This window comes from Elgaria multicarinata, chromosome 6 (assembly GCF_023053635.1).
Source record: "Elgaria multicarinata webbii isolate HBS135686 ecotype San Diego chromosome 6, rElgMul1.1.pri, whole genome shotgun sequence".
Classification (NCBI taxonomy): Eukaryota; Metazoa; Chordata; class Lepidosauria; order Squamata; family Anguidae; genus Elgaria; species Elgaria multicarinata.
In genome coordinates, this window is record NC_086176.1 from 1,305,309 (window position 1) to 1,331,268 (window position 25,960).

The window sequence follows — 25,960 nt, forward strand, 5'->3', positions numbered from 1 at the left end:
TTTTAACGTGGTAAAGTAGACAGAGTGCTAGAGCTGGACCAGGGAAATATCAAGTTCATATTCCTAGTCAGGCATGAAGCTCACTGGGTAACCTCAGGCCAGTTACCTCTATGCCTAACCTGTTTCACAGCGTTGTTGCAAGAATAAAATGGGGGATACTATACAGCTTGCTTCTTGGAGAACGGGTAGTACAAAAATGGAATAAGGTATTACCATGACTGAATGGAGCTAGTGACCATACTTAATAAGCCTTGGAAATCATGCTCCAAGCTTTTAAAAATGATTAAAGGAAAGAGAACCCAAAACATCCCTAAAAATCATGTTTCCTGTTGCTGAACTACACTTCCAGTCCAGGAGTTTTTCCAAATGATGTGCCCTAAACTTTATATTCTACAGCTCATGAAGTGGAATTCTGTTACTTACCAGTAAATAACAATTCTTCCTAGTGGAAGAAGGGCAGATTTATAAATGGGATGGCTCCTCCTCCTGGAAGCAGACAGGGTGGAAACTGAGGACATCCAGGAGGAGATAAGGGGGCTTGTGCTTGCCTGGACCAAGTGAGAGCAGTGCCAGAAACAGACCTCTCCGCGTAGAACACAATTCCAAGGAATAAAACCAACTCCATCTAAAAAGGTTTCAAATACAAACAGTTTAAAGAAAAACACCACAATATGGAACAGGGGGCATGACTCCAAATCAATAGTGTGTCAGACTATTCTACTGCCACCTAAAAGAGGGGAAATTTATGTAACAAAATTCCACTTTCTCCCACTAGTGGGAGTAGGGTAGTCTGATAACCAGGGGAGGAAACAACTCCTGAGAAGCAGAGTTCAGGACATGGAAGGATCAACCCTTGTTCTCTATGGAAGAGAGAATTTAGAACAAAGGTAGGACAGGAATGAAAGACCACCTTGTCTTTGTGAAAGTCAAAGAGCTCCAAATTGGAACCCTGATGAGCTGAAACAATGACTGCTGGAGAAATATTCTTCCAGGTCAGTTCCCTGGGTGGGATAGAAACCACAGGCTTAGGAATAGAAACTGGAAGCCCAGGAGGACAACACTGAGATTCCAGGTGTGAAACTTAATAGACCACCAGAAAATTAATTGAGGAAGCTTTAGTTCCTTCAGGAACTGTTTCTTGGAGAGTGTGTGTGTGTGTGTGTGTGTGTGTGTGAGAAAGATAGATAGATAGAGATAGAGAGAGAGAGAGACCGAGACCCATTGATCGTCAGGGCAAATGATAAAGGTTATGACAGATATGCTGAACGTAGGGCCACTCTCCCTAATCCCATACCTACCACCTGAGCCAGCTCATGCTGCACCTATCTGTCTCATCTACATCACAGGGGCATCAGACTGGCCTTTATCCAGATGAAATTTCCAGTGCTTCTAGGTGAAAGCTCCTGAATCTGGTGACTGAGCTAAGCCTTGGCTGAACTGTTATCTGTGTGAGAACATTCTGGCCAGTCAGGTCTGGAACAGAAATGAGGCCAAGTTGATCGCTGCTAAGATTACTCTCTCCGCAGTCTCATTAATTATTCAAGACCTCTGTGCCCCAAGCTCCTCGGAGCCAGCCCCTCAAACACAGACTGGCATCTGTAGTGGCCAGCAGTTGGGGAAGGCTACTGAAAGAAATCCTTCAAGCCAGATTGCTCAGTCCTAGCCTTTCTGAGGCTAGGACTGTCCCTGACTGAATGGAAAAAAGAGAGGACAGTGCCTCTAGTTGACAATATCCAGATGAAAGGGAAGGAGAGAACTCTGGAGAGGTCTGGCTGACCAGATATAAACATTCCCAGGAGCTGGGATGGTAGCATGAGGTCTAAGAACTCTAAATGGAACCGTTGGAGTGCTAAATCCCTAGCCTGTCTTGGACAGCATCCAGAGTTTCTCCCAAGTGGTCTAATATTCGTGCGTTTGCAGCATTTTTGTGCCAGTTACCATAAAGCCATATCTGTTGAGACAGAGTAGTGTGATGGGCAGATCTGATATGGTTTGGTTGAATGATAGCAACCTCTGTATGATGTCATTGAGACAGGGCAACACTGTAGCAGTGAGCTACATGGATAATCAAGACATTGATAAAGACTCAAGGAATGAACCTGGAGCAAACAGCACTTCACAATGTCTGTTGTAGTATGAGAAACTTAGGAACGGATTATGGCTCAGGTGGACTGTTATATGCAACTAGGTCTCTGACAGGTCAACTGAGAACAGAAAATCCTGTTTCCACATGACCATAAATATGGAACAAAGGTCCCCATTTCCTGTTTCTGAGGTATATGAGCTACTGCAGATCTAGTATTGCCCATATCTCTGTTTCACCTGGTAAAAACGGATGCAGTAACCTCAAAAGTGCCTCTGGTATTGGGAGGCAACTTCTATGTTTCTGAGGTGTAAAAGATATTGGATAGACTTGGACACATGAAGGTATTTTTCTGGAACCTTCATCTGCAGAGATCAGAAAAGTGTCTTGGTGAATTGTGGTGAATTCTAGAGTACAGCCCTTGAAGACCATCTCTTGATACCCAGGCATCTGAGGTATATGTATTGCATTTATGTTTTACCCTTTCTCCAAGGAACTCAGGACAGTGGTATAGTTGCCAAATATACCCTGATGGATGAATATCTTAAGCCTTTCTCATAGAAGTGGTGTAAAAATGTGAGGATATCCGTGGTAGAACAGCGGTTCGGCTCAAATGAATGTGTAGTTGCGAAAGTGCAAAAAGACGTCCATTTTCTGGCATACGACACCTTAGTAGAGTTCTTTATAGATGCTGAAATGACGTATTGAACTCCTAATGGTAATTCAGAAGAAGGTGTACCATTATTTAATTGTAGTCTGGGCGGATTCTCCATGCCATTAGCTTCAATCTCTAAAGGTCGGGATGGAGAATTTGCCCGTGGTTGCATGAGAGTAGCGCCGGGTTCAGAGGAAAGCGGTAAGTGCGTCCTTTCGCCAGACGAACTGGGGCGAGAACCATGGCTGTCTGGGCCACCACGGGGCAATTAAGATGCAATCTGTCCCATCCTGTATGATCTTTGCCACCACTTTGTGAAGGAGTGGGAATGGTGGGAAGATGTAGAATAGTCTGCCCCTCCAGATGTGGAGGAATGCATTCCCCATGGAACCGTGTCCTACACCTGCTCTTGTGCAGGCAGTGTTGTCCACAGTGGCAAATAGATCGACCTTCGGCTGGCCCCAGATGTGGAAGATCTGGCCGAGCAGCTCCTGTGACAGTTGCTATTTGTGGTGAAGGAGAGTTTTGCGACTGAGTGAGTCCGCCAGAACGTTGTCGGTTCCCGCAATATGGAGGGCTGTCAAATATATCCCTCTGGGTATAGTCCAAGTGAGTATACGGAGAGTGAGGCGGACCAATTTTGGAGATCTGGTCCCTCCTTGCTTGTTGATGTGCCATAAGACTGTAGTGTTGTCGGTAAGCACTTGCACGTGGCGATTCAATAGGGCAGGCTCGAATGCCTTGAGGGCTTTCCTGACAGCCTCTAACTCTAGGAAATTGATGTGGTTCATGGCTTCCTGCTTCGACCACTGGCCTTGAATTTGTAAGGTATCGCAGTGAGCTCCCCAACCTGCCGTCGACGCATCGGTTGTGAGAATGCGGGATGGAGGCGGCTGCTGAAAGGGAGTTCCTTCTAGTATGTAAGCCTATGCGGCAGGGTCTTGCTATTTACTGTTTTACTCTGTACAGCACCATGTACATTGATGGTGCTATATAAATAAATAAATAAATAAATAAATAATAATAATAATAGAAGATGCTGTATGCACGTCCACCATCGAAGAGTGTTGGGACAGTGAGGAAATGATGTCTGGCATCGCGGTCCTTGTCATAATATTGTAGGAACCAGAGTTGCAGTGGGCGCATATGAAACCTGGCCCATTGGACGACCGCTACCGTAGACGCCATGTGTCTTAAAAGGTGCTGTATCTTGTGTGCCGAAGTGTGGGGCTGTGCAATTACATTTTTGGCTTTGCGGGCTAAATCTTGCGCTCGGTCTCGAGGTAAGTATGCCCTCCCTGCAATCGAGTCCAGCTTTGCTCCTATGAAGAATGGATTTCTCGTAATTTACACAGAGTCCCAATGTGTTTAGGAGGTCTAAAGTCAAGTGAATGTTGTGGGATAAGAGATCCCTGGAATCTGCTATTAACAACCAGTCGTCGAGATACGGATCTATCTCGACGTTCAGTAGATGGAGGTGTGCACAAACGACGGCCATGCACTTTGTGAATACTCGGAGAGCTGTACTGAGACCGAACAGCAACACGAGGAATTGATAGAAATTGTCTCCGATGGCGAAACAAAGGAAGTGGCGGTGCGACTCGCTGATGGAAATATGAAAGTATGCGTCTTTTAAGTCTATAACGGCAAAACACACATTTTCCCGCAGGAATTGAAGGATGGTGCGCAACGTCGTCATTCTGAACTTTTGGGGGCAAATGAACTCGTTTAGGTTTCTGAGGTCTAGAATGGGTCTGAGACCCCCATCCTTCTTTGGTACGGTGAAGTATCTTGAAAAAAACCCTTCGTGGCTCCGATTCGAGACTTGTTCTATTGCTCCCTTGAAAGACAGAAGGAGAGTTTCTTGGGTCAGGGTGGTGGAAGGTGTTGTGATCTTCATGGTACCGAGTGGAGGGAGGGTCTCGAACTCGATTCGATAACCATGAGTAATTATGTCCAGGACCCAAGAGTCTGTGGTGATACTGTCCCAGGCGTGGAAAAAACTGGACAGGTGGTCGGCAAATGTGTGGTATGTGATATCGTAATGGTGGAAGTCAAAGACGACGTTTAGGCAGGTTGTCCGTCTTCTGGTGAGGTTGGAAGCGGTTGGTTGGAGCATATGGTTTTCTTTGGAATGGCTGTGCTGATTGGAACCTCGGCGCCTTATCGATGGAAGTTTTTTGATGGTATGGCTGGTATTGGCGAAACAATTTACGGGGTTTCTGAGATTGGAACTGTTGGTTCTGTTGACCAATTCCCATTTTCTTGACATTATTTCTAGCCTTTTGGACAGTGTCCATCTTTTCGTCCGTTGTAGGATTAAACAGACCATCGCCGTCAAATGGTAATTCCTCTATTCGTGATCGTGCTTCTGGAGCCAACCCTGCTAATCTAAGCCAGGCGTGGCGTCAAAGAGCTACCGCTCCCATCATTAACTTGGCATAACAATCGGTCTGATGCTGAGTAGTGTTCATTTGTAGTTTTGCTAGCCATGAGGCTTCAGATTGGAATACGCGGGCGAACTCCCTGTGATCTTTGGGCAAATAATCACACAAGGAGCCAATCTTGTCCCACAAAAATAGTTGATATCGGGCCATAAGAGCCCGATAACTTTCAGACCCAAGGCGGATGCGGAGTATGATCTCCATCCTATGAAATCCAGTCTACACCCTTCCTTGTCTCCGGGGGAGGAGTGGTGTTTTTGGGATCTTGAGTGGGAGGACTCAACTATGATGGAGTTGGGCTGTGGGTCGGACAGGAAGTCCGAACAGGAAGTCTGAACAGGAAGTCGGCATCCTTCTTTTGTATTCTATACATGGATTCTAGGCGACCGGAGGTCGGTGTCATTAGTGAGGGAGAAGTCCATGTCTGCTTAACTGCATGCATTAGTGTCGGGGTAAATAAATGGTATTTCAACTGAAGCTGAAGCTTCAGTAAATATTGGTTTGAATATGGGGTCTTGAATCTGTTCCTGTTGTTGCTGTACGTCGACCCCTAAGGCATGGGCCATTCGAAGTATTTGCTCCGCAAAGGAGCCCATCTCCTCCGACGGTGATGCCCGCTCTTTGGGTCCCAGATTTTCATCGGGAGAGGGTAGAGACGGTGCTACTGTTGATTGTGCTGATGATTCGGATTCATAATCCTCAGCCGAAGGTGGTGACGTAGGTGGTCTTGGTGTGGGAACAGGACGTTCACTCTGAAGTATCGCATCGGTAGGTATTGCGCGTGCGTCCAGACGCGTCAGTATCGTAGTGATATCTGGGGGTTGCGAATGTCCAGAATGCTCCCGGTAGGTATGCCTTCTGTCACAGTAATATTCGTAGTTCCGTGCTGATGGTGGGTAGGAATACTCCGAGTAACCGTCCCAATGACGGTGAGCGGACCTAGACCTACTATGGTAGGAGTGATGGTGTCTGGCGGGGCAGCTTTCCCTATAGACTGACGGGGATCGGTATCAGGATCGAGAGTGTCTGTCCCGGTCATAGTCCTCATGCTGCGTGTAAACCATGCTACGCTCCCTCGATTTCGATTGATGGCTGTGCTGAGGTGCCAGTGGCGGTAGGCAATGCATGGGCTCAGCAATATCAAAAGGGTCCCTTAAAGTTAGGGATGTCCCTGGTTGTTGTGTCGGGGTTGGTTCTCGAATTTCGCCCTCCGACGCTGTAGAGAGAAATTCAACTGCTGGGGGATCTGCTGGATTAGAACTCTCAATAATAGGCAAAGGTCGTTCTTGTAAGGTTTTCGTTCTCTTCTTTTTCTTGATACAGGTTTCAGAAGGTGATTTGATGGTCTTTGCCTTTTTGGTGATTTTCTTTGCCGTCGATACCGTTCTCGACTGTGTCGATGTCGAAGGTTCAGGATGGGATGTCGATGTCGATGGGTCTGTCGACATCGATGGTTGTGTTGGTATAGTGGCCATGGTTTTTGGCTTGTCGACGCGTTGAAGTGTTTGCTTCCAGAGTTCGGCTTTAAGCCGATCAGCCCTATGTCGTCTTGTTTGCCTCGAGAAAGACTGGCAGTGGTGGCAAGTCTCTACTACGTGTGTTTCACCTAGGCACAACACACAAAGTGAATGGCCGTCCGCTGCAGGTAGTTTGCTGCCACAGCGGATGCACTTACGGAATGGTGCCTTAAGGGCCATACAAGTATCTATATACAGAGGAAGAAGTAGTAAAGATTTTTAGATGTAATTTTTTTTTTTAGAAGAGAAAGAGAGAAGAATTAAGATAGAAGCAAGAATTGGATAGAAAAACGGTAAGAAAAACAGGTCAGCTACTCAAGTTTCGGAATAAACGGAGAAGAACTCTCTCTGCAAAGCAACGACTAAGGCGGTCGCAAAGGAACTGAGGGGAAGGCGGGAACGTGCGCGTGCATGCGCAGTGGATGGTGGGGGAGGGTTCCCGTCAAAAAATTAACGGTTCTCAGCTGGAGAAGACTTCCCGAAGCAGAGCTCAGTGCCAGCGCAGAGCCCATGGTGTGACTGCACAGAGACCACGAAGAAGAGAGAAAGTAGTTTGCCTAAATCTACCTAGTGCATTGACAGTAGAGTGGGACTCAAATTGATGACTTTCATTCATAACTCACTCTTTTAACCACTGTGCAACACCAGCTCAGACATCCTTTCAAATATTACATTTCAAAGGTCTAATTTCTGGGTTGCAACTCCAGTATATCCAAAGCAGGCTTGCCATTTTATACTTCTAAAAGTGCTTGCTGGCTTCCATAAAAGTAATCTTTAAGCCACCCTGTATGAACTCATGGCAGGAAGCAGAAATAATCTACTTTGAGGAAAATGGACTTTGTTTCCTTTGCAACTATATCGAATGAAGAAAATACATTTATAAGATAGCTGAGCAGTCTTTGCCAAAAGAACATTCTCCAGTTCTGATAAAGTATTACAACTAGTTAGGAAAACTAGGCTAGTAGGTTCAGTTTGTTCACCAGTACAGTGTGAGTAACATGTAGAAAAGACCCCAAGAGAGACATTCCTATTGAGTTCAATTCTTGGGTTTGCAAGATATGACAGCAAGTTCTAAGGAGTATTATACTGGACAGCCCCTATTACAAACAGAGGAAAAAATGAAAACACATACTCAGAAAACCAGCTCAACAAAACATCCCACAGAAAAACTAAAATTCATAGAATTCTAGACAAATTATAGTCCTGCAATTCTTATATGAACTCTTATTTCCTCACTTGAGTAAGTCACACACCATTAAATTCCTTTCCTCATTAGTATGTTCTTTTTATCCCACTGTAACTTTGCCTCTTTTCCCAGCAGGATCTAAAACTATATTATAGAAGAATACAGACATTGATTTGAAAATAGTGTTCATAAGTGTGAGATCCATATACTAATTATCCCAAGGACAGTAGGTAATCTCTCATCCTCATTGTGAGATAACCATAACCATAACTCCTTACAGCTAACACAAATACCCACAAGAAAAGGAAAGAGTGAATAATCAGTAGTGAAGTATTCTTTAAAACAGCAGAGGGGTATCAGTTTAGGGTGATGCCTTTTAGATTTATGGACACAAGCCATGTTCCAACATCTTATATATGAGTTCATAGAATCATAGAATAGTAGAGTTGGAAGGGGCCTACAAGGGCATCGAGTCCAACCCCCTGCTCAATGCAGGAATCCAATGCAGGAGTTGTGTAGGTCAAATCAAGAAAACACTACCTGTTTAATGATATTAAGAACTTCTGAGAGTCAAAGGCCATGTCAACCATTCCAAATCTCAATACTTGTCCATTTAGATATTCATAGCCCAATGTGTGTACACAGCTCTCAGTGGACACCAGCACAACAGCTCCTTGTGTGTCATTTGTAATACAGTCCAAAACCTGCTTTTTGAGATCCTACTGAATGAGAAATTCCTTGTGTTCAGGGGAACTCTGGGCATGCATCAGAGTTCAGATATATACAAGGAGCCTTGGCACTTGGGCTTCAGCCTATTTCAAGGGCAATGGGAAACATTTATTCCAACAGGAAAGCAGCCATAAAAGTGCCTCCCTCCTCATCATAAAGAAGTTGTTTGTGCAAAGCTAATTCATACATTTAGTTGGCTCCTCTCTTGTGCTGATTCCTCATTTTAATGAATGCAGGGGTAAGAAAATCTGACAGTTGCTGTGAAAACTTGATGAGATTTAATAAAAAATAACAACAAGGAGGTGTTCTAGCCTCTAGCTGTAGCGAATCATCTGAAAATGCATAGCCAGTTTCCACAAACTCTTAGAAACTAACAGAAATCTGGGTGGAGCATTGGTTTTAATACTCCCAGGTCCTCTTTTCCACAAACCCCATCACCTTATAGTGCTTGATCAAGCTCTTCTTCTCTGATATTTCAACATCCTTTTTCTTTTTCATTTCAGAGAGGAATTTACAGCATGTGACCCTTCTCATTTAAACAAAGGTGCATTGACACATATACCCCAGAGTAAATCAAGCAACACATGTCCACTAAGGAATATGGAGTTTCTAATCCCAGAGTTTTGCAAAAGGAGCCCTTCACTGCAGAATTCCAGACCACCTGTGACTATTGCAACACTTATGAGAACTCTACTGAACAAATCTAGCTAAAGTTAAGAATAAAAAACATAACCCACTCAGAATGGGCCACTAGAGCCACTGAATTCTTCCCTGCTTTGAGTAAAACACCAGAAGGTTTCGAGGGCAGTGATGTAGTCAGTTGAAGCATTTGTGTGGGGAAGTAGTGGAGATAGTCACAGTAGGATGCACATAGTCATTTTCTTGCACTGAAATTAATCTGGGCCTCTGGATTCCTGATTCCTGTGGGACAGGTGGGAAAGGAAGAGGGTGGGCTAAAACCCCAAACCTACCTTTACTCCATCAGACTTCTTGTTCAGTAAGCTTTTGGCAGCTGCAGAGAGAAATAAGAGAAGAAAGTGAGCTTCATTTCATGAATTCTTGCTCTCTTTCCCTTCAACTCTATCTTCTGGAAGTGTTAGTAGAAAGTTTCTCTTATTAATTAGGACGGCTTCAAAAGGCCAAGCCAGATCCATCTTAGGCTCCTGCTTATTCAAAACAACAAATTATGCGAGGGCGGTAGCCTGCCCAGCATTCACAATCTCACACAGGAATCATGCTTCTTCCAAAGACACTGCTCAGTAAAACAGGCCTTGTGGGCTCCTGAAACCGATGAGACTAAAGAAAGCACTTGTAAATTCTGAACGCTGAAGATATAGCTGGTTCACACAAGGTGAACTTTCTTCAGGGAAGTTACTGGCTTTAAAAAAAGTGTGAATTCCACATGACAACTGTGATGTTTGATGGATACTACAGGTATCTAGATCATCCACAAGTTCCTGCTGCATGACAAAGGATATGTGTGATTTCCATGTAGGACTTTTTTCCTATGAAATGGCTCATACATAGAAGTTACCTATGAAATGTAGAATTGAAAGGCATAGATAAAATCTGGACATTCTAAATACTATGACAAATCCAATTTACCAACAAGAATCCATGCGGAATAACTATTAGGAAAATATGGATACTTTTGTTCTGGGATAGAGGTTGGGGAACAGAAACACTCTGGCAACTGCCAAGTGGGACAACCCAAACGAGACCATGTGCAAGATGAAGGTTCATTGTTTCACCTTCAAAAGGACAAGGCCATGTCGCCTTGTTTTGAGTGAACAACTAGCTTGCAAAGACATACACACACACACACACAAGTACACATACATATGCAGAGCATGATATACGGCATGTGTAACAGAGGGATACAGGAAGACCCCAACTGCACACATGAAACCTCCTATCCATGCCCAAGGACAACATCTCAGCATGTTCATATGCAGCAAAGCAGCTTTTGCTTGTAGCTCTTTGGCCTACCAACTCTCTCAACAGATGCACATTTGCCCAGAGGTGCTACTGTGCAAATTGCACATTATGATTGGTGGAGGATTCTAGGGTCTTGGTGGGATAAATGAGCAACATTTTTGTTAATATCCCTTGAAAACAGCTTAGGTCTCATCCACATAAAAATAAAAGAATAGGATCAGACAGAGCAGATTGTCCAAAAATAGTAATAATAGTAGGCAGCTTCTATGACATCAAGAGAACAAGAAATGTAATTTTAAAGTGTAAAATACTAACCCTTGTGGTTGGCAAGTAGGCATAATAAGTACTTAAAGTAATGGCTCTCCAGCATCCAGGAAGGATGTGCTACATCAGGGGTGGAGAATCTGCAGCCCTCCAGGTGTTGTTTTACTGCAATTCCCATTACCCAACCATGGCCATGCTGGCTGGGGCTGATGGGGAATAGGAGTCCAACAGCAGCTGGAGGATCACAGGTCCACAACTCTTGCCCTCTGTCTTCCAAAAAGCACTTACTTGGGCTTCATGGAAGTTTTTGCAATGAGAGAGTTTTCTGGTTGTTTGGGCAATATGTTCCCTTTTTCCCTTCTCCCTGTTAGTGAGAGCAATGGAAGGACTTTCCCCCCCTCAGCGATGTCAACATATAGCTAAATCTTATTTGCTATGTGGCTCAATATTATTATATTCACTATTTGATTCCTGACTGGCTGGGACCATGCAGTGAAGAATAAACCATAAAATAAGGTACTGAGGCAGCATTACATTGGGACTGTGAATTTGCACACACATACACAAAACGTCTCACAAAAGAGAATAAAGATTGGGCATTTTCAAAGGGGTTCAACTGTACTCAATGCCCACTATTTGCATTAAAAATTTGATTGCATGATAATCCTCACACTTATTTTGTACCCCAAGGTTTTTTAAAACCCAAGATGAACAATGATTATGAAAGCAATACTGTGTAAAAAATATATATGCATAACTTAATAGCAGGATTTAGGTTTCCTATTCACTGGAATTTACATACTGAACCTCAGATTATCCTGAATATGGGCAAGCTTGTATGGAAGTTAACACTCCTCTGAACTTTTCTTTCCTGTAAGTTACTTGAAAACTAACAAAAGCTGAAGGAGCTTTTGCTTCCTTATTTTTTGCAAGGCAAGATTTTGCAAGGCAAGATTGTAAAGAAGCCTCTGGGATGGTGTACTTTAGGACAGAAAAAAGAGTTGGAATATCCCTCCCCTCTTTGCAAAACTGCATTGCTCAGATGCTTCACAATGGTTTTTGCTTGCCCAGAAGGCAAAGTCAAGGTAACAAATCAGTAGAGGGAATTCCAAGACAGTATCAGCAGAGGTATGATGAAAGATCCATCACCTGTTTGCATCCAATAAGAGTTTTGTGGCAAGGCCTGAAATCAGGTCTTTTGCACTCATGTAATTAGACCTACTCTACCCCATGAAACTCATGCTTCATGCCTGGAATTCGCATTTGTAGTGCAAACCAAACACCAGAGCTACCTGCTGCAACCTGGGTGAGGATGTGTTCTACCACATTTTTGGAAGAGCCAAGAGTTCCATATCAATTCTTCCCTCTTCTGAAGTGCTCATCGTATGGAAAAGAGACAATATGGGACCAATCATACTGAAAACAGAGTATGAGAGAGAGACTGGAAGAAGATCCCTCTTCTGAGAACTCTCTCAGGCTAAAGAGGTGAGACGGGGGGTAATCCTAGCTCCAGTAAAACCTGCATCATATGGATAGCATAGTTGCCATTGAAAACCACTTCCACATCAGTGTGATGTGGAAACTTTTCACACAATAAGCTCTATCTACAGAATGAGTAGCTTACACATGTGTTGTGGCAGTGCAGAGTCTTGGTTATGCAGAAGCAGTTTTCAGGGCCACTCATGTCACCATAGGACACAGTGAGTGGACTTAACAGGAGGCGAGTTTAAAGCAAAGACTTGCTATGCCACATGTCAAATGGTACAGACAAACTGAACATACCTAAGAGCTATGCCACAGAATTCTCTTGTATGAGTTCTAATTTGTCTGGAACAGAGATGATCTGGAAAACCCCACCAGACATAGTAGAGAAATACACATTTTTTTTATTGGAATTTGCTTCCATCTTCGGGAAAGTGCACGATAAAAGTTTAAGAAATAATAATAGTGGGAGAGTAAGCAGGCGATGTAGGTGCACAGAACTCACGGCCTGTTCTGTGTAACCCAAAAGTTTGGCCCTCTTTTGCAAATGGAAATCACAACCAAGAAAGGGCACCATCTTACTTGTCTTGCAGTCGTCTCCCTTTGGCCTTGACAGAAATTATGCCTCACTGTCGTATAGAAACCACAGGAGAATTAGCATAGTTCTAGAACACTTGAGTCTACCCCCAAGGAAACAGGTGTCATATTTTTCTTGATGACTGAAAAAATCAAGATCAACTAAGCCCATAGGAGTTTAGAGGGGATGTCAAAGGCTAGGAACTGGTTGCCAAATACAACTTCACTTATTTCCCCCAGATTCTGAAATAAACGTGTATTAATGGAAATAGATAGTCTGCTTTGATAGTGGGGACTAGAAAAATGACGGAGGCCGGGGGTGGGGGTGGGAGTGGTGGGAAATAACTTGCATTTTGAATCAATGCAAAGTACGGTAGAAAGAAACATCCAGGAAGCTTAGTAATACGAGCTAGAGCACAACAAAGGAAATCTGCTCACATAGAATCCTAGAAGCGTAGAGTTGGAAGGGGCCTCTAAGGCCATCGGGTCCAACCCCCTGCTCAATGCAGGAATCCACCCTAAAGCATCCCTGACAGATGCTTGTCCAGCTGCCTCTTGAATGACTCTAGTGTGGGAGAGCCCACGACCTCCCTAGGTAGCTGATTCCACTGTCGCACTGCTCTAACAGTCAGGAAGTTTTTCCTGATGTCCAGCCAGAATCTGGCTTCCTGTAACTTCAGCCCGTTATTCCATGTCCTGCACTCTGGGATGATTGAGAAGAGCTTCTGGCCCTCCTCTGTGTGACAACCTTTTAAGTATTTGAGGAGTGCTATAACGTCTCCCCTCAATCTTCTCTTCTCCAAGCTAAACATGCCCAGTTGTTTCAGTCTCTCTTCATAGGGCTTTGTTTCCAGACCCCCGGATGCCCTCCTCCAAACACACTCCAGCTTGACTGCATCCTTCTTGAAGCGTGGTGCCCAGTACTGGACACAATACTCTAGATGAGGCCTAACCAGGGCCAAATACAGAGGAACTAGTACTTCACATGATTTGGAAGCTATACTTCTATTAATGCAGCCCAAAATAGCATTGGCCTTTCTTGCAGCCATATCGCACTGTTGGCTCATATTCAGCTTGTGATCTACAACAATTCCAAGATCCTTCTCATTTGTAGTATTGCTGAGCCAAGTATCCCCCATCTTGTAACTGTGCATTTGGTTTCTATTTCCTAGATGTAGAACTTGGCATTTATCCCTATTAAATTTCATTCTGTTGTTTTCAGCCCAGCACCCCAGAAAATCACTTTGAAATTTGTTTCTGTCTTCCAGGGTATTAGCTATCCCATCCTGTCTCTAATAAATCTCCCCCCACCCACCCCCAAGTTAATACACTTCACACATGGTCCCAGCATAATCCACTGGAGGAAGAAAAAAGGTTTGCTGCTCATTTAAAGCGGCTCATGCAATAGAAGATGATTAGGAAAGACTTTTAAATTAATTTATAACACAGTGACAAAAACGGAAAACGAACATCCCAAGCAAAGACAAAACAAGACAAAGATGCATGTTTGCTCTGAGTTTTGATCTGCGAGTGTCAGCTGAAACGTTGAAAACAAAAACATGTAGGTGGGATTTCTACAGTTCAGCACCACACACAGGCACAAGACTTGCTGAAACATGATTCAAAAGACAACACACAGGGCATTGTTATGCAATTCAGCACAAGAAGACAGCAGGGACAACCCCAGGAAGGAAGCCCAGAAGGGTCCTTTGCCAGTCGAGAGAGGTTTCTGCATCCATGCTCTACAGGTTCCCAGACATGGGGCACATTGCCATCCATCCCTAACCCTCTCAAACCTACCCTGTCTGGAATTAGGTAATGCTTTGCATTGAGGAGGCCTTTCAAATCAAATTACTGAAAGGCTTACCTGCCATTTTTATTACACAATGACTGACACACAGTCTGCAGACTCTGCTACATTTTACTAGGTGGAGATAAACTTGAAATCATGAAAGCATATGTTTCAAAAGCTCTGCAGCCACAGTGGAAGTGGGAGACCCAAATTTCTAATATTTGGGCAATATCCAACAGAGTCATTCTGCAAACTGAAGCACTTGCGTTTGAAGATTGTGCAACTCTTGCATAGCGCTCGTGCCAATGTAACTTCAGTTGCTTCTTTCACATAGGTTGAACTTACGTTTTCTCCAGTGCAATGTCATTTGCCCTAGTGGAATGACACAGTTGCATACTGCCCTCGAAGTCTAGAATCTCTAAAACTGACTCATCTAAAAGAGTCTGAACCAAGTTCTTGAGTAGTTCGAGTTAGCAATAGCAGGGTGCTCTCATGACCGACGATGGCAAGAGAAGACATTTTTGCCAGTGTTATGTGTCCTACCATTAATTTCCTAATAAGGTACCCTTGTTTGGATTAGTGACCTGCCACAAACAAGGTGTGTGCTCTTGAAATCATTTTCCTACAGTTATTTCCAAACTAACATTTCATATTTGATAGGCCAAGCCATCTTGGGTTAAAATTATGGGGCAATGAGTAGCCAACAGGCTCCACGGACTCCAGAAAACCTCAGCTTTCACTCCCCCACTTTTTTTTAAGAGGAGTAATTTGTATCCACATTTGCAGAAATAACTTCTAGCATATCTTGACAAACATTTCTTAAGAGGTACTTAGGGCTGATGGACTCCCCGTCCCCAGTTTAATTTATGGAATTCAGTCTGATAGTCTGCACCGACAGCAGGAAACAAGAAAAATAAGCTTTGCTGCTGACAAGACAAAGTAAGGGAAAAGCCCACTGCAAGGAAAGCAATGAGGTTGGAAATCTGATCCCACTTCCTCTCATTTCTTTACCTCAACTCTCCCAGGGCTTGATTGTAGTTTCTGTCTTACGGCTAAACTAGGCATGTCAGGGCAACCATGTGTATTATTCATGGGACTGTCCATTTGCATAAAAAAGTGAATTGCGTGGGGGAAGCTATTCTTTATGTTAAAAGTGCACACATGAAGGGAACAACCGCCCTCCCCCGCCCCATCCTCACTGCATCAAGCAATTTTCTCTCAGTTCAGTTCCAATACCAGAAGTGAACCAGGCTGGAAAGGAAACTGCTTGAAGAATGGAGCACAGTGAAGGAGGGTCAGGGAGCTCACCTCTTCAAATCCAGTTGTTCCATTTCATGTAGATAGATAGATAGATAGATAGATAGATAGATAGATAGATAGATAGATAGATAGATAGATAGATAGCCCACCCACTTTACATATGAACAGGGCAGATCTATGAAGAAAATGCACATGGCTACCCAATCACATCCAGTTTGGTCCAAAGCTAACAGGACCGGGAAACAATAAAGGCAGATTTTGCAGCTCTATAAAGAACAACCCTCTCTCACACTAAGGTAATTGTCTTGCAGGTACAGAAAAATTTGAAGCTGTGACTGCACCCTGAATCAAACACAGCTTCTGATGAATAATTCGGTTGCTTCTGCACAATCTGGAAAATTAGAATTCACTCATTTTCTCTTTTCTTAAGAACTAGTTCATCTTAATAATAACATTCTAGCCCTCATAGTTGCACAGTAAAGTCTGAAAACATATTGACAAATTCAGCAGCTACAAGCCCTGGTTGCTTTCCTGCAGCTGCCTTGAGGTACTTGTCACCCATAATTTCCCAAGGCCCAACCCTACTCCCCTCACTCTGACAGGAACACTGGACCACAAAGTCAAAATTCTGCAATGTGGGATTCATATATCTTGCATGAAACACTACACACGAGCTGTACCCAGAAACAAGCATGCAAATAAATGGGGGCCTGTGAGGAACCTCTGTGTGTGTGTGGTGGGTGGCAGGTGGGGGGGGGGAAGGAAGTTAGGCAGAGATAAGAGGACTATTTTCACCCTTCTGGCCCCTGACCTGGGGTTCCTCACCTAACAGGGAAGGGGGCCCTGGAAAAGCTAGTGCCATGTCTCAAGGGCTCTGGGAAGGTGGTACCAGTCATTTTCAGAGTACCCTCACCCAACTGATTCCTGAAGCCAAGCAGGCAAGAGACCACTGGGAGATTGACAACTCAACTCAAGACCTCTCAGGATGGGGTGTTGAGTGCCTGAGGGGTGTGGGTGTGTGGAGTTTACTCCTTCTCCCTCTTGGACCCAAAGCCATTGTGGAGGCTTGTCTTGAACTCAGCGGATGAGTGTGGCACACCATATTCACTCTGAATCCAAGGCACTCTGGCCAATGTAATTAGTTCAGGGCTGAAGCTCAGGCTACATGTGAACGCCATCACGCCCTTCAACAGCCCCAAATCCATCACAGAGCCCTTTGCTTAGATGAAAGGAAAGAGGCAGCAGGCTGCCATCCAGCCCCTAACACATTAAGCTGTACTTCACAGAGGGCTTCTGCCTGCACACTCCTCTTTGCAGCCAGGAATTTTTGGCAGAAGAGGACAGCATACATGCACAAATCTCAGACAGCAACAGTGAAGGAGGCATCCCTCGTCTTTTCTGACAGGGATGTTGTGAGTCTTTAGCACTGGCAGAGGCCTTTTCCAACTTTGTCCTATACCCTCCACACTCCCAGTGCCTGAGCCTGTATAATCCACAGCTGTTACAAACATGGCGTATGCACAATTTGGAACCACAATTGTGTAACTGGAGAATTTACCTTTTCTGCTTTTAGAACTCTATGCTACTGAAAGCTACTGCCTAACACCAGATCATATCCTCCTCCTGAAACCTGACAGATACCTTATTCAGAGCCAGTGTCCGCTGTGTAATAGCATTCTATCCTTGCCTTGCTCAGACAGTTTGCTGGCACGTTGAAGACCTCATTCAAAGACATTCATTGTTGTAATAGCCGCACTCACCTTCTGAAACCCAGTCAAACAGCAGGCACTGGCATCTCACACTATACCCATCCCTGCCTCCAAATCTCACGTGCTGATTCACTGCAGGACTGGGTTAAAAACCCAACATGCATGCTTTGTTAGTAGACTCAAAATTCATGTGGTTATGGCTCTTGGTTAGATGGATACCTTAGTGCATGTCCATTTCTCAGCCAGCAAGCATGGATGGCGTCTCACTGGGTGCACAAACACTGGCATGCTGGATTTTACTGGCAGTGGAGTTGGTGAAGGGTGGGCAGGTGGGTGGGTAGGTGGGTAGTTCTTGGTTCAGGCACTCAGGAGATACGACTCATGCCACATACCTTGCTCAGCCAGGCCGGCAGCACTCATGGCGGCCGAAGCAGGGGCGGAGCTCTGCCTGCCAACTGATTGGACACAATCATTCAGTGGGAGGAGCCATAATAAAGCAATAAAGGCCCAACAGCAACAAGAGAGCAAGGTGCAAGTAAATTAGTTTTTAAAAGAAAGGTGGGAAGAGAGAAAGGACTGAAGAGGGGAAACACAGTATTACAAATCTATTCCCCTTTGAACATGAAGAAAAAACTACAGGAGCCAGGACAGAGGGCTGTACATCAGGAACAGTGTTCAGAAAGCTGCAGAATTTAGCTGTAAACGATGTTTATGAAGCAGGCACTCAAATACAGAGTTCTAGGTCAGAAAAGTCTAAGAAAAGGGTAGTAACACAAAATGAGGCTAGTTCACATATTTCATCATCAAAAGGCAGTTCTGTAGGCTTTGGGGAGGAAGGAACTGGAGGCACATGTCCAATCTCACTGCAGTCTATTTATACTATACCAAAAGATGAGAGAATTAAAAACATAGATGCATTAAAGTGACCAGTCAATAGGTAGGTTTGGATTTATGGGCACAACAACATCCTCAGCCACTGCGTGCCAAACATGCTCAGTTAAGAAAAATTAATTCAGTATTGGGAAAATCAACATTTTTTGAGTAGGAAGTACAAAAACATGACATGTTTTCAGCTGCAGTTCATTAAGAATATTTTTGAAAGTAGTATTTCTAATAGCTCTCTAGTAGAAAGAAGGAAATTTGTCTCCTCAACACTTAGGATTCTTGAGCAGCCCCTTACAGCTTGAAATACTTTGGGAGTGGCTAGATACTTTTTGTTCAAAGAATCCTGATACCCACTTATTTAACTTTCACATTGTCAGATAGGATATGACCCATTCATTGGAAACAACCCCCACCCCCCACCCCCGCCCCCCATGCAAACTAGAAGTGTTAAAATTGTAACTTTCTGACAACTGGTCTATAGAGAACAACGTTTATAAGTTATTAAACTGCCCAGAAGATTTCAAACAACAGGAAGGGCATGTACAATTGTACCCCACCACTCAGCAAATGGGCACAGACCAATTAAGTACTGGAGCTTCTTAGTGGTTCTGCAGAAACTGTCAACATCCACCTAAAAGCAAGACAGGAGAGTAAAACAAGCCCCTGATATCAGGGGGCAGCATTTCAAGTTGATGTGTGAGACGGAGAACAAACTGCTCAGAAGCAGGAGGGAGCTTCTGGAATGTTCCCCATCATAGGGAAGAAAAAGAAGAAAAAGCAGCGGCCACATTTTCAAAGCAATGTTGCCAACAGCTGGCAATCTGGATTTGCCAACTCAGGGTTGCTTGAGAAAGCAAGACCAAGACCCTCCAATACAAGAGCAGATAAACTGGGGACCTGCTGGGAAGGCCATTACATTCATATAATGCATTTCAAGTATCCAAGGGATTTCACATACAAAAAAGCAATCCTTACAAAAGAGGGGTGAGGGAGGCACTCTAATAGTCTCGAGTGCAAATAGCTTGGGGGTTCTCCTAGAACCATCTCTGTCACTTGAGGCCCAGGTGACCTCAGTGGCACGGAGTGCCTTCTACCAACTCCATTTGGTGGCCCAGCTACGCCCTATCTGGACAGGGATAACCTAGCTTCAGTCGTCTATGCTCTGGTAACCTCCAAATTAGATTACTGCAATGCCCTCTACGTGGGGCAGCCTTTGAAGACAGTTCGAAGCTGCAGCTTGTGCAAAATGCAGCAGCCAGATTGATAACTGGAAACAGAAGGTTCAAACATATAACACCAATTCTGGCCCACTTGCATTGGCTGCCTAATATGTTTCCAAGCCCAATTCAAGGTTCTGGTTTTAACCTATAAAGCCTTACATGGTTTGGGACCACAATACCTGACGGAACGCCTCTCCTGACATGAACCTATCCGTACACTGCTCTCAACATCTAAGGTCCTCCTCCGAGTGCCTACTCCGAGGGAAGCTCAGAGGATGGCAACAAGGGAGAGGGTCTTTTCAGTGGTGGCCCCCCAAGTATGGAATGATCTCCCCGATGAGGCTTGCCTGGCACCAACATTGTTATCTTTTCAGTGCCAGGTCAAGACCTTTCTCTTCTCCCAGGCATTTAACAGCATTTAACAATATATGCTAAGTTTGTTTGTTTTTTAATGGACCACATTTGTTGTTTAAAATGGATACTGTATACTGTTGTTTTTATATTCTTCGATGGTTTAAAATTTTGTATACTTTTTAATGTCCACTTTTTTTAACTTTTGTAAACTGCCCAGAGAGCTTCGGCTATGGGGCAGTATATAAATTTAATAAAATAAATAAATAAATAAATAAATAAAGGTCTGAGTCTAGAGAAAGTGCCTAAAGCAATCTGGTGAGTTTATGTATGAAGTGAGATCTGAAATGGAGGACTTGGTACTCACAACTCACACTCTTGGCCACTATGCTGTTCTATCACGCGTCATCAAGGCCTGCCTATTTGCAAATAATGAGACAATAGGAAGAGTTATTTGGAGAACGGGAACCAGTTTCAATCAATGAAGACTGGCCTTCTTCACAGTTCCTCCACCTCTTTCACTCCTGCCTCATGTATTCAAAAAAAGGACTATCATGTTGGTCCCTGTTCACCATTTTGCCCAGAAATTCCGAAGTGGTCATTTGTACACAGACATGAATTCAGTGAAACAGCGCCAGTTCCAGGAAGTTTCATAGGTTCATCACTTGAACGCTGCAGCACTGAGGCCTAATCCAGTTTTTATAGGAGTCCAAGGAATACTGGGGGGGGGGGCGTTAGGGGTCCATTGCTAACCCTGGGAACATCCTAAGTTCCAGACCCTGCAGCAACCCATCCACCTTGGTGGTGGGGCATGGAATGCATCTCACGTTTCCTTCCCATCTCTTTGAACGAGCCATCCTATAAACACTGCAGGCAGACATTTCATACCCACAACATCAACTTACACACAATTTTCAATGAAGGGCTAATTCATGTATTTGACCAAGAGAAAGTGGCTTACATAATCATGACAAGAGATCAATTAACATACATGTATGTGTGACCTAACTATTACATATGTGGCCCCCAATGCCCATTGACACTCTCAGGTTTTGTCAGTGGAAGACTTTGTCTGCACGATGAGCCTGACCCACCTCTTGGAGCAATGTCATGGTCTTTTAATTCTCCACCCTGCCCCACTCCAAAGCAATAGAAATAAAATGTGGAGTGCCCCAAGGTGGATGGGTTGCTGAAGTCCATACCAGGGCTCTGTGACTTACCAGGATGCTCCCAGGGCCTGCCTGAAAATAAGAAAAGTCTGGATAGACATGGAAGTCAGTACTCTTCTGGATTCTGTAGCCCTGCACCTGGGGTGGCCAGTCAGCTCCTCTACTCAATATTTCCCTGCTCCTTAACTGATCTCAGGAGTGGTCTAGTGAACCAAAATGGGGGAAGAAAGATTGTGTTCAAAATATTACCCCCCTTTTTTTTTGGAATTAAAGGTTGAGCAAAATATTAGCCTATTTAAAGTGAGGGCAGGAAGCATTGCTCTCAGTCTGAAATTCCAACTAGCTGCATGTTAACGTGGTATCTTTGCAATTCCTGTTATTTCTGTTGGCTGGCATCACCTCTTTGTAAATGGTGTCAAGGCTTCAGGTCAGGAAAAATGCAGGGGTGTGTGTGCGCGCACACACACACACACACACACACAGAGAGCAAACAAGTATATTTTCTGAAAGTTTTCTCCACCCCAAATTCTTCTTTTTCACTGAAAATTGTCAGGAATGAACATTCGACATAGCAGTACTTTGAACCTAAGTGTGCTCCCAAGGATATGATCAGCAGTGAGGCACAGGCAATCATGCCTCCCTGAATGTACTTATATGCAACATGAATTTGCAAACATAATGGTCACATTCACACTTCACATTTTAAAAGTACTCTAAAAATAATTTTCAGCTTGGCCCATCACAAATCTCATGTTCGAAGCATACCTCAACCTGCACATAAAAGAAAGGCAAAACAATCTGATGGAACTGAAGGTACTTTGAGACAATATTGTTAATTAGGGTCAAGAGCTGTATCATGGCACTAATTCTTTATTTTAAGGCCCTAAACACGTTATTCCCTGCCTCCCAGAGGGCTTAGCCTCCGAGCTCTAAGTAGTAACCTAATTCAGCAACAATTAACATCTTTGGAAACAAGACTTTAGGCAGTAACTCTATCCCAAACTGAGTGTTCTTCATCAGAGCTACTCAAATTAATTAAGTTTCCACCATTCTTCTTGTCTTGCATAATTATTTCACTTCTGCTAGTCCTGAGGAAGGACTTCTGGAGGATGATGAAATTTTGCCTTGCGACCACTATAGATCTAAGATGCCAGAGGTGTTGCTGAATAGGAGTTCAACAAATATTGCCGACACAATTTCCAAGCATGTATTCACAATCCTAACAGATGGGAACTTAGATGGGGCGGGGGAGCCCAAAAGGGGAAAAAAGCAGGATTTTTAGAAAGCTGGATTTTGCAACAAATGTAACTTCCTTTGGCTTTTCTGCTCTTCTGCAGAATTGTGGCTTAGGCATAGCCGTGGCATGAGGGGATAGGTATGAAGATGCTTCTGTAAATTCTGCCTGATTAACTTTATGGGTGTAGAAATGTCAGTTTTTCATTGAGAAATATCACACACATTTATGGTATCTGATAGCTAGAGTATTTGAGCACTTAAGATAAGCATTAAGATAAGTCAGCAAGAAATAAAATGCTGCACTTAATATCTTCTTTGGCCCACTGAATGAAGTCACAGAATCATGTATTTGTGACCTTTCCATGTAATGAAGGTAAGATGAGATATATCAAAAGCAGTCGTCGTTTTGAAAGTCAGAGCCCAAGAGACAGTGACTGGAGACAGGGAAAGTGTAAACAAAACAAAACAAAAAGCAGCTAAGTGTACATTGATTCTCTGAGGCTGGGAATTCTGCTACATGCTTAAAGTAGGACTCCCCCCCCCCAAAAAAAAACGCTTCTCCTTTGTATCATAGTTTGGAGAGCTTGAATGAGTCCATATACATGGATCTGAGTCAAAAGCCCAATAGAAACTTGTCCATTTCTCCGCTGATGTCTCAGTAGTAGCAGCATCTCCAACCTGCAGGTACTCAAGCATGTGGTGGCTGGGTCTCAAGGACTACAGCCTACATGGCAATAAAGTTAGTGGCGATACCCATCCAAAGACCCAGGGATGTTCACAAGGAGTTTGCACCTTGTGCTTGTACCTGTCAGAGAGCACAAAGCTCCACTATTCACTCACCTCTGCTTACCTCTTAAACACACACAAATCAAGGACATATGGGAAGCCTTGTATTGAAAGTAAGGGATTTGATTAAGATCTGTTGAAGAACATTTTGCCAACAGAGCAGTAGAAATTCACATCACTAGTGTCAGAGCAGAAGCATGCAATAAGAAGGGGGCAGGAGGCCTTGAAAGGCACATTGCAACAAGTGCAGTGGGGCAGCTTAAAAACTAACTGGTTTACTAGCACAGACTTCTATAGTCAATAAAATTATGAACAGGACTGAAGATGGAGAGTATATATGCTCGAGGTACAGTGGAAGGGGGAAAAATAGCAAAATGATAGGAATTAAATTCTATCACTACTCCCCCCCCCCACCCCCCCACACTTTTAAGAGCCTGGACAATTATAACAACCATTGGCAGGAGAAAAGCTGCTGTCACAGTGAACCAATTAAGTGCTATCACAATTGGGGCATCGTGCTTCTGCAGACTAATCAAGCTAGTCTCCTCTGAAAGGCACTCGGGAGACCACGGATGGGCTGCATTGCTGGAAAGTCCAGTATGCTATACAGAACAACCCTGGAAAGTTGAAGACTATTTTTAGCCATGGGGCTGCACTGGCAATGCTATCTCAGCATTCAGTCGAAATATGCCTTTCTCCTCCAAAGCAGAGCTTTCAAAAATGTATTTCAAGTTTGAAACAGAAGCCCGCTATTTACAAAGCTATTTTGTTAAATCTGCTTGCAAAGTTATTAGGAAACTTCTCCTTCAGTCCTTGAATAGTTTTGTACTTTGAAGTTGTTGTTGGGTGTTTTTTTAAAAAGAAAACAAATAGCCCTAAGCAAGAACATTCTTGCAATGTTCCCAAAACTTTTTATTTTAGTTAACCATATGTTCACCATAGGTCACAAGTCTGTTTCTTTGTTTAAGCTTTTTATGCCCCCATTTATTTTTGTTCTGGCCTCCCAGACCTTTTATCTTTCATGAATTTATGTTAACCATAATGGTTGGTAATTTTTGTACCATGACACAGACGATCACTGAAGAACCAAGTAATTTCACTGAGTAAATTTTAGGTGCTAGTTAATCCACAGGGTGCATGATCTTGAGACAAAGGCCAATCTGCAAAGATAAAGACGCCACGCAAGGATACATTGAGCACAGACGTTATGTAGTTTGGTTTAGATCCTGCAGCCTTGTGGCCATCTACCAGGGTCAGGTAAAGAACTAGCTCTGGGGGGTTCTGGGATGGTTGTGGGAGACCAGTGAAGCAGATGGAGAGAAAAACACATAAAATATTAAAACGAAGAGATCCATTGCCCCTTCAGTAGTATCTTGATGCATTGAGAAATGCATGTAGTCAACTGGGAATCTCTCTGCCCAATACATTTGATGAAACTACAAAACGAAGTACCAAAGAAGCAGTACAATTCTGAGATAACTACCCAGCGGTTGGTTGAAGAATACCAATAGAGAGAGTCTTTCCTTTATGAACACTAGGGGGTGCTAGCCATCTCGTACCAGAGGAAAAAATATTAATTGTTATGAATCCCCATAGAAGGCTCAGGGAAGCATCATCTCGCTTGTTAGGAAACCAACAAAACAACTTGGGACTAATAGGGATATCCAGTTTGTTTCTGTACCTATTTCATTTTCTTTAAAATCCTAACAGTCTGGGGCCAGGATACTCGAAGGATTGCCTTCTCTGACATGACCCTCCCCGCCTATTTACGAAGACCTTCCTCGGAGGCCCCAGATGTTCCTGCCGTCAGAAATGAACGGCAGGCAAGGTGGTCTTGTTTTAGAAGGTATCCGAGGCTCTCTGATTAGGTTATGCTTCAACTGCTAATTATATTTATGCTGTGAGTTTGCTTTTCCCGTTAGTTTTAGCTCTGGCGGTTTGTTGTTGCAATTATTCTGTTTATACATTACTACATTTTCAAATTGTATTTAATTCCTATTAAGCCACTTTGGGGGATTCCTTGAATCCAAAGACAGGTTACATATATTTTAATAAGTAAATATATTAAAATAACAACATTGCACAGAATTGGATGCAAAAAAGAAGAGGACTGTTAAATATGGGTGTCTCTGAAATTTAAGGATTTGTGGATTAAAAGTGAACCAATAGCAAAGGAATCCAAAAGAATACATTTTGGATAAACCAATAATTTTGCTAACCAATTTTAAATGCCTTTTAAATCACCACAGAACTTAGGCACGACAGAGAGTGTGAGATTCATAGGTCGGCAAGACCTTCATTCTCGAATGGAAAGGGGATGTCTAGTTTACGGTGAAGAAAGGTCTTCTTGATCCAAATGGGCTGCCCCAGATGGTGGCCGTCCTTCAACAGGATAGTTCAGCTGTGGGTGCAAACTGAACAGAACATTTTCTACAGAAAAAAGCCTCTGGGAATGGTCAGATGCTGACATGGCCCAGGATTCAGCCCCCTGTTTTCAGAAGAAGGATCTGATGACATGAAGGATGGGGAAGACCAGATGCTGGAACCATCCCTGGGGAAAGTCTCAGAAGTCACTGCCTCCCCGCAGGTTCCCACAGGAAAGCACCCCCGCCCCACCCCCAAGAGTCAGCGATGTCTTCAGCTGACGAGTTGCAGTCCTGTCCGCTTCCTCCAGCTCC

The 25,960-nt window shown here is 43.7% G+C and overlaps 1 protein-coding gene across 10 annotated transcripts in view; it reads right to left on the reverse strand.

The window, feature by feature from the left end:
* CAMK2G (calcium/calmodulin dependent protein kinase II gamma) overlaps nucleotides 1-25,960 on the reverse strand; it is a 566,994-nt gene that overhangs the window by 39,181 nt on the left and 501,853 nt on the right. For 6 of the 10 annotated variants that reach the window (XM_063128861.1, XM_063128857.1, XM_063128859.1 and 3 more), the window contains exons 14-15: nucleotides 18,028-18,090; nucleotides 9,586-9,626 (exon numbers count right to left, since the gene is read on the reverse strand). In XM_063128861.1, coding sequence (XP_062984931.1) covers nucleotides 9,586-9,626; nucleotides 18,028-18,090 — 104 coding nt within the window. The remainder of the gene's footprint in view (nucleotides 1-9,585; nucleotides 9,627-18,027; nucleotides 18,091-25,960) is intronic. The other 4 variants (XM_063128863.1, XM_063128860.1, XM_063128862.1 and 1 more) reach the window with 1 other exon arrangement.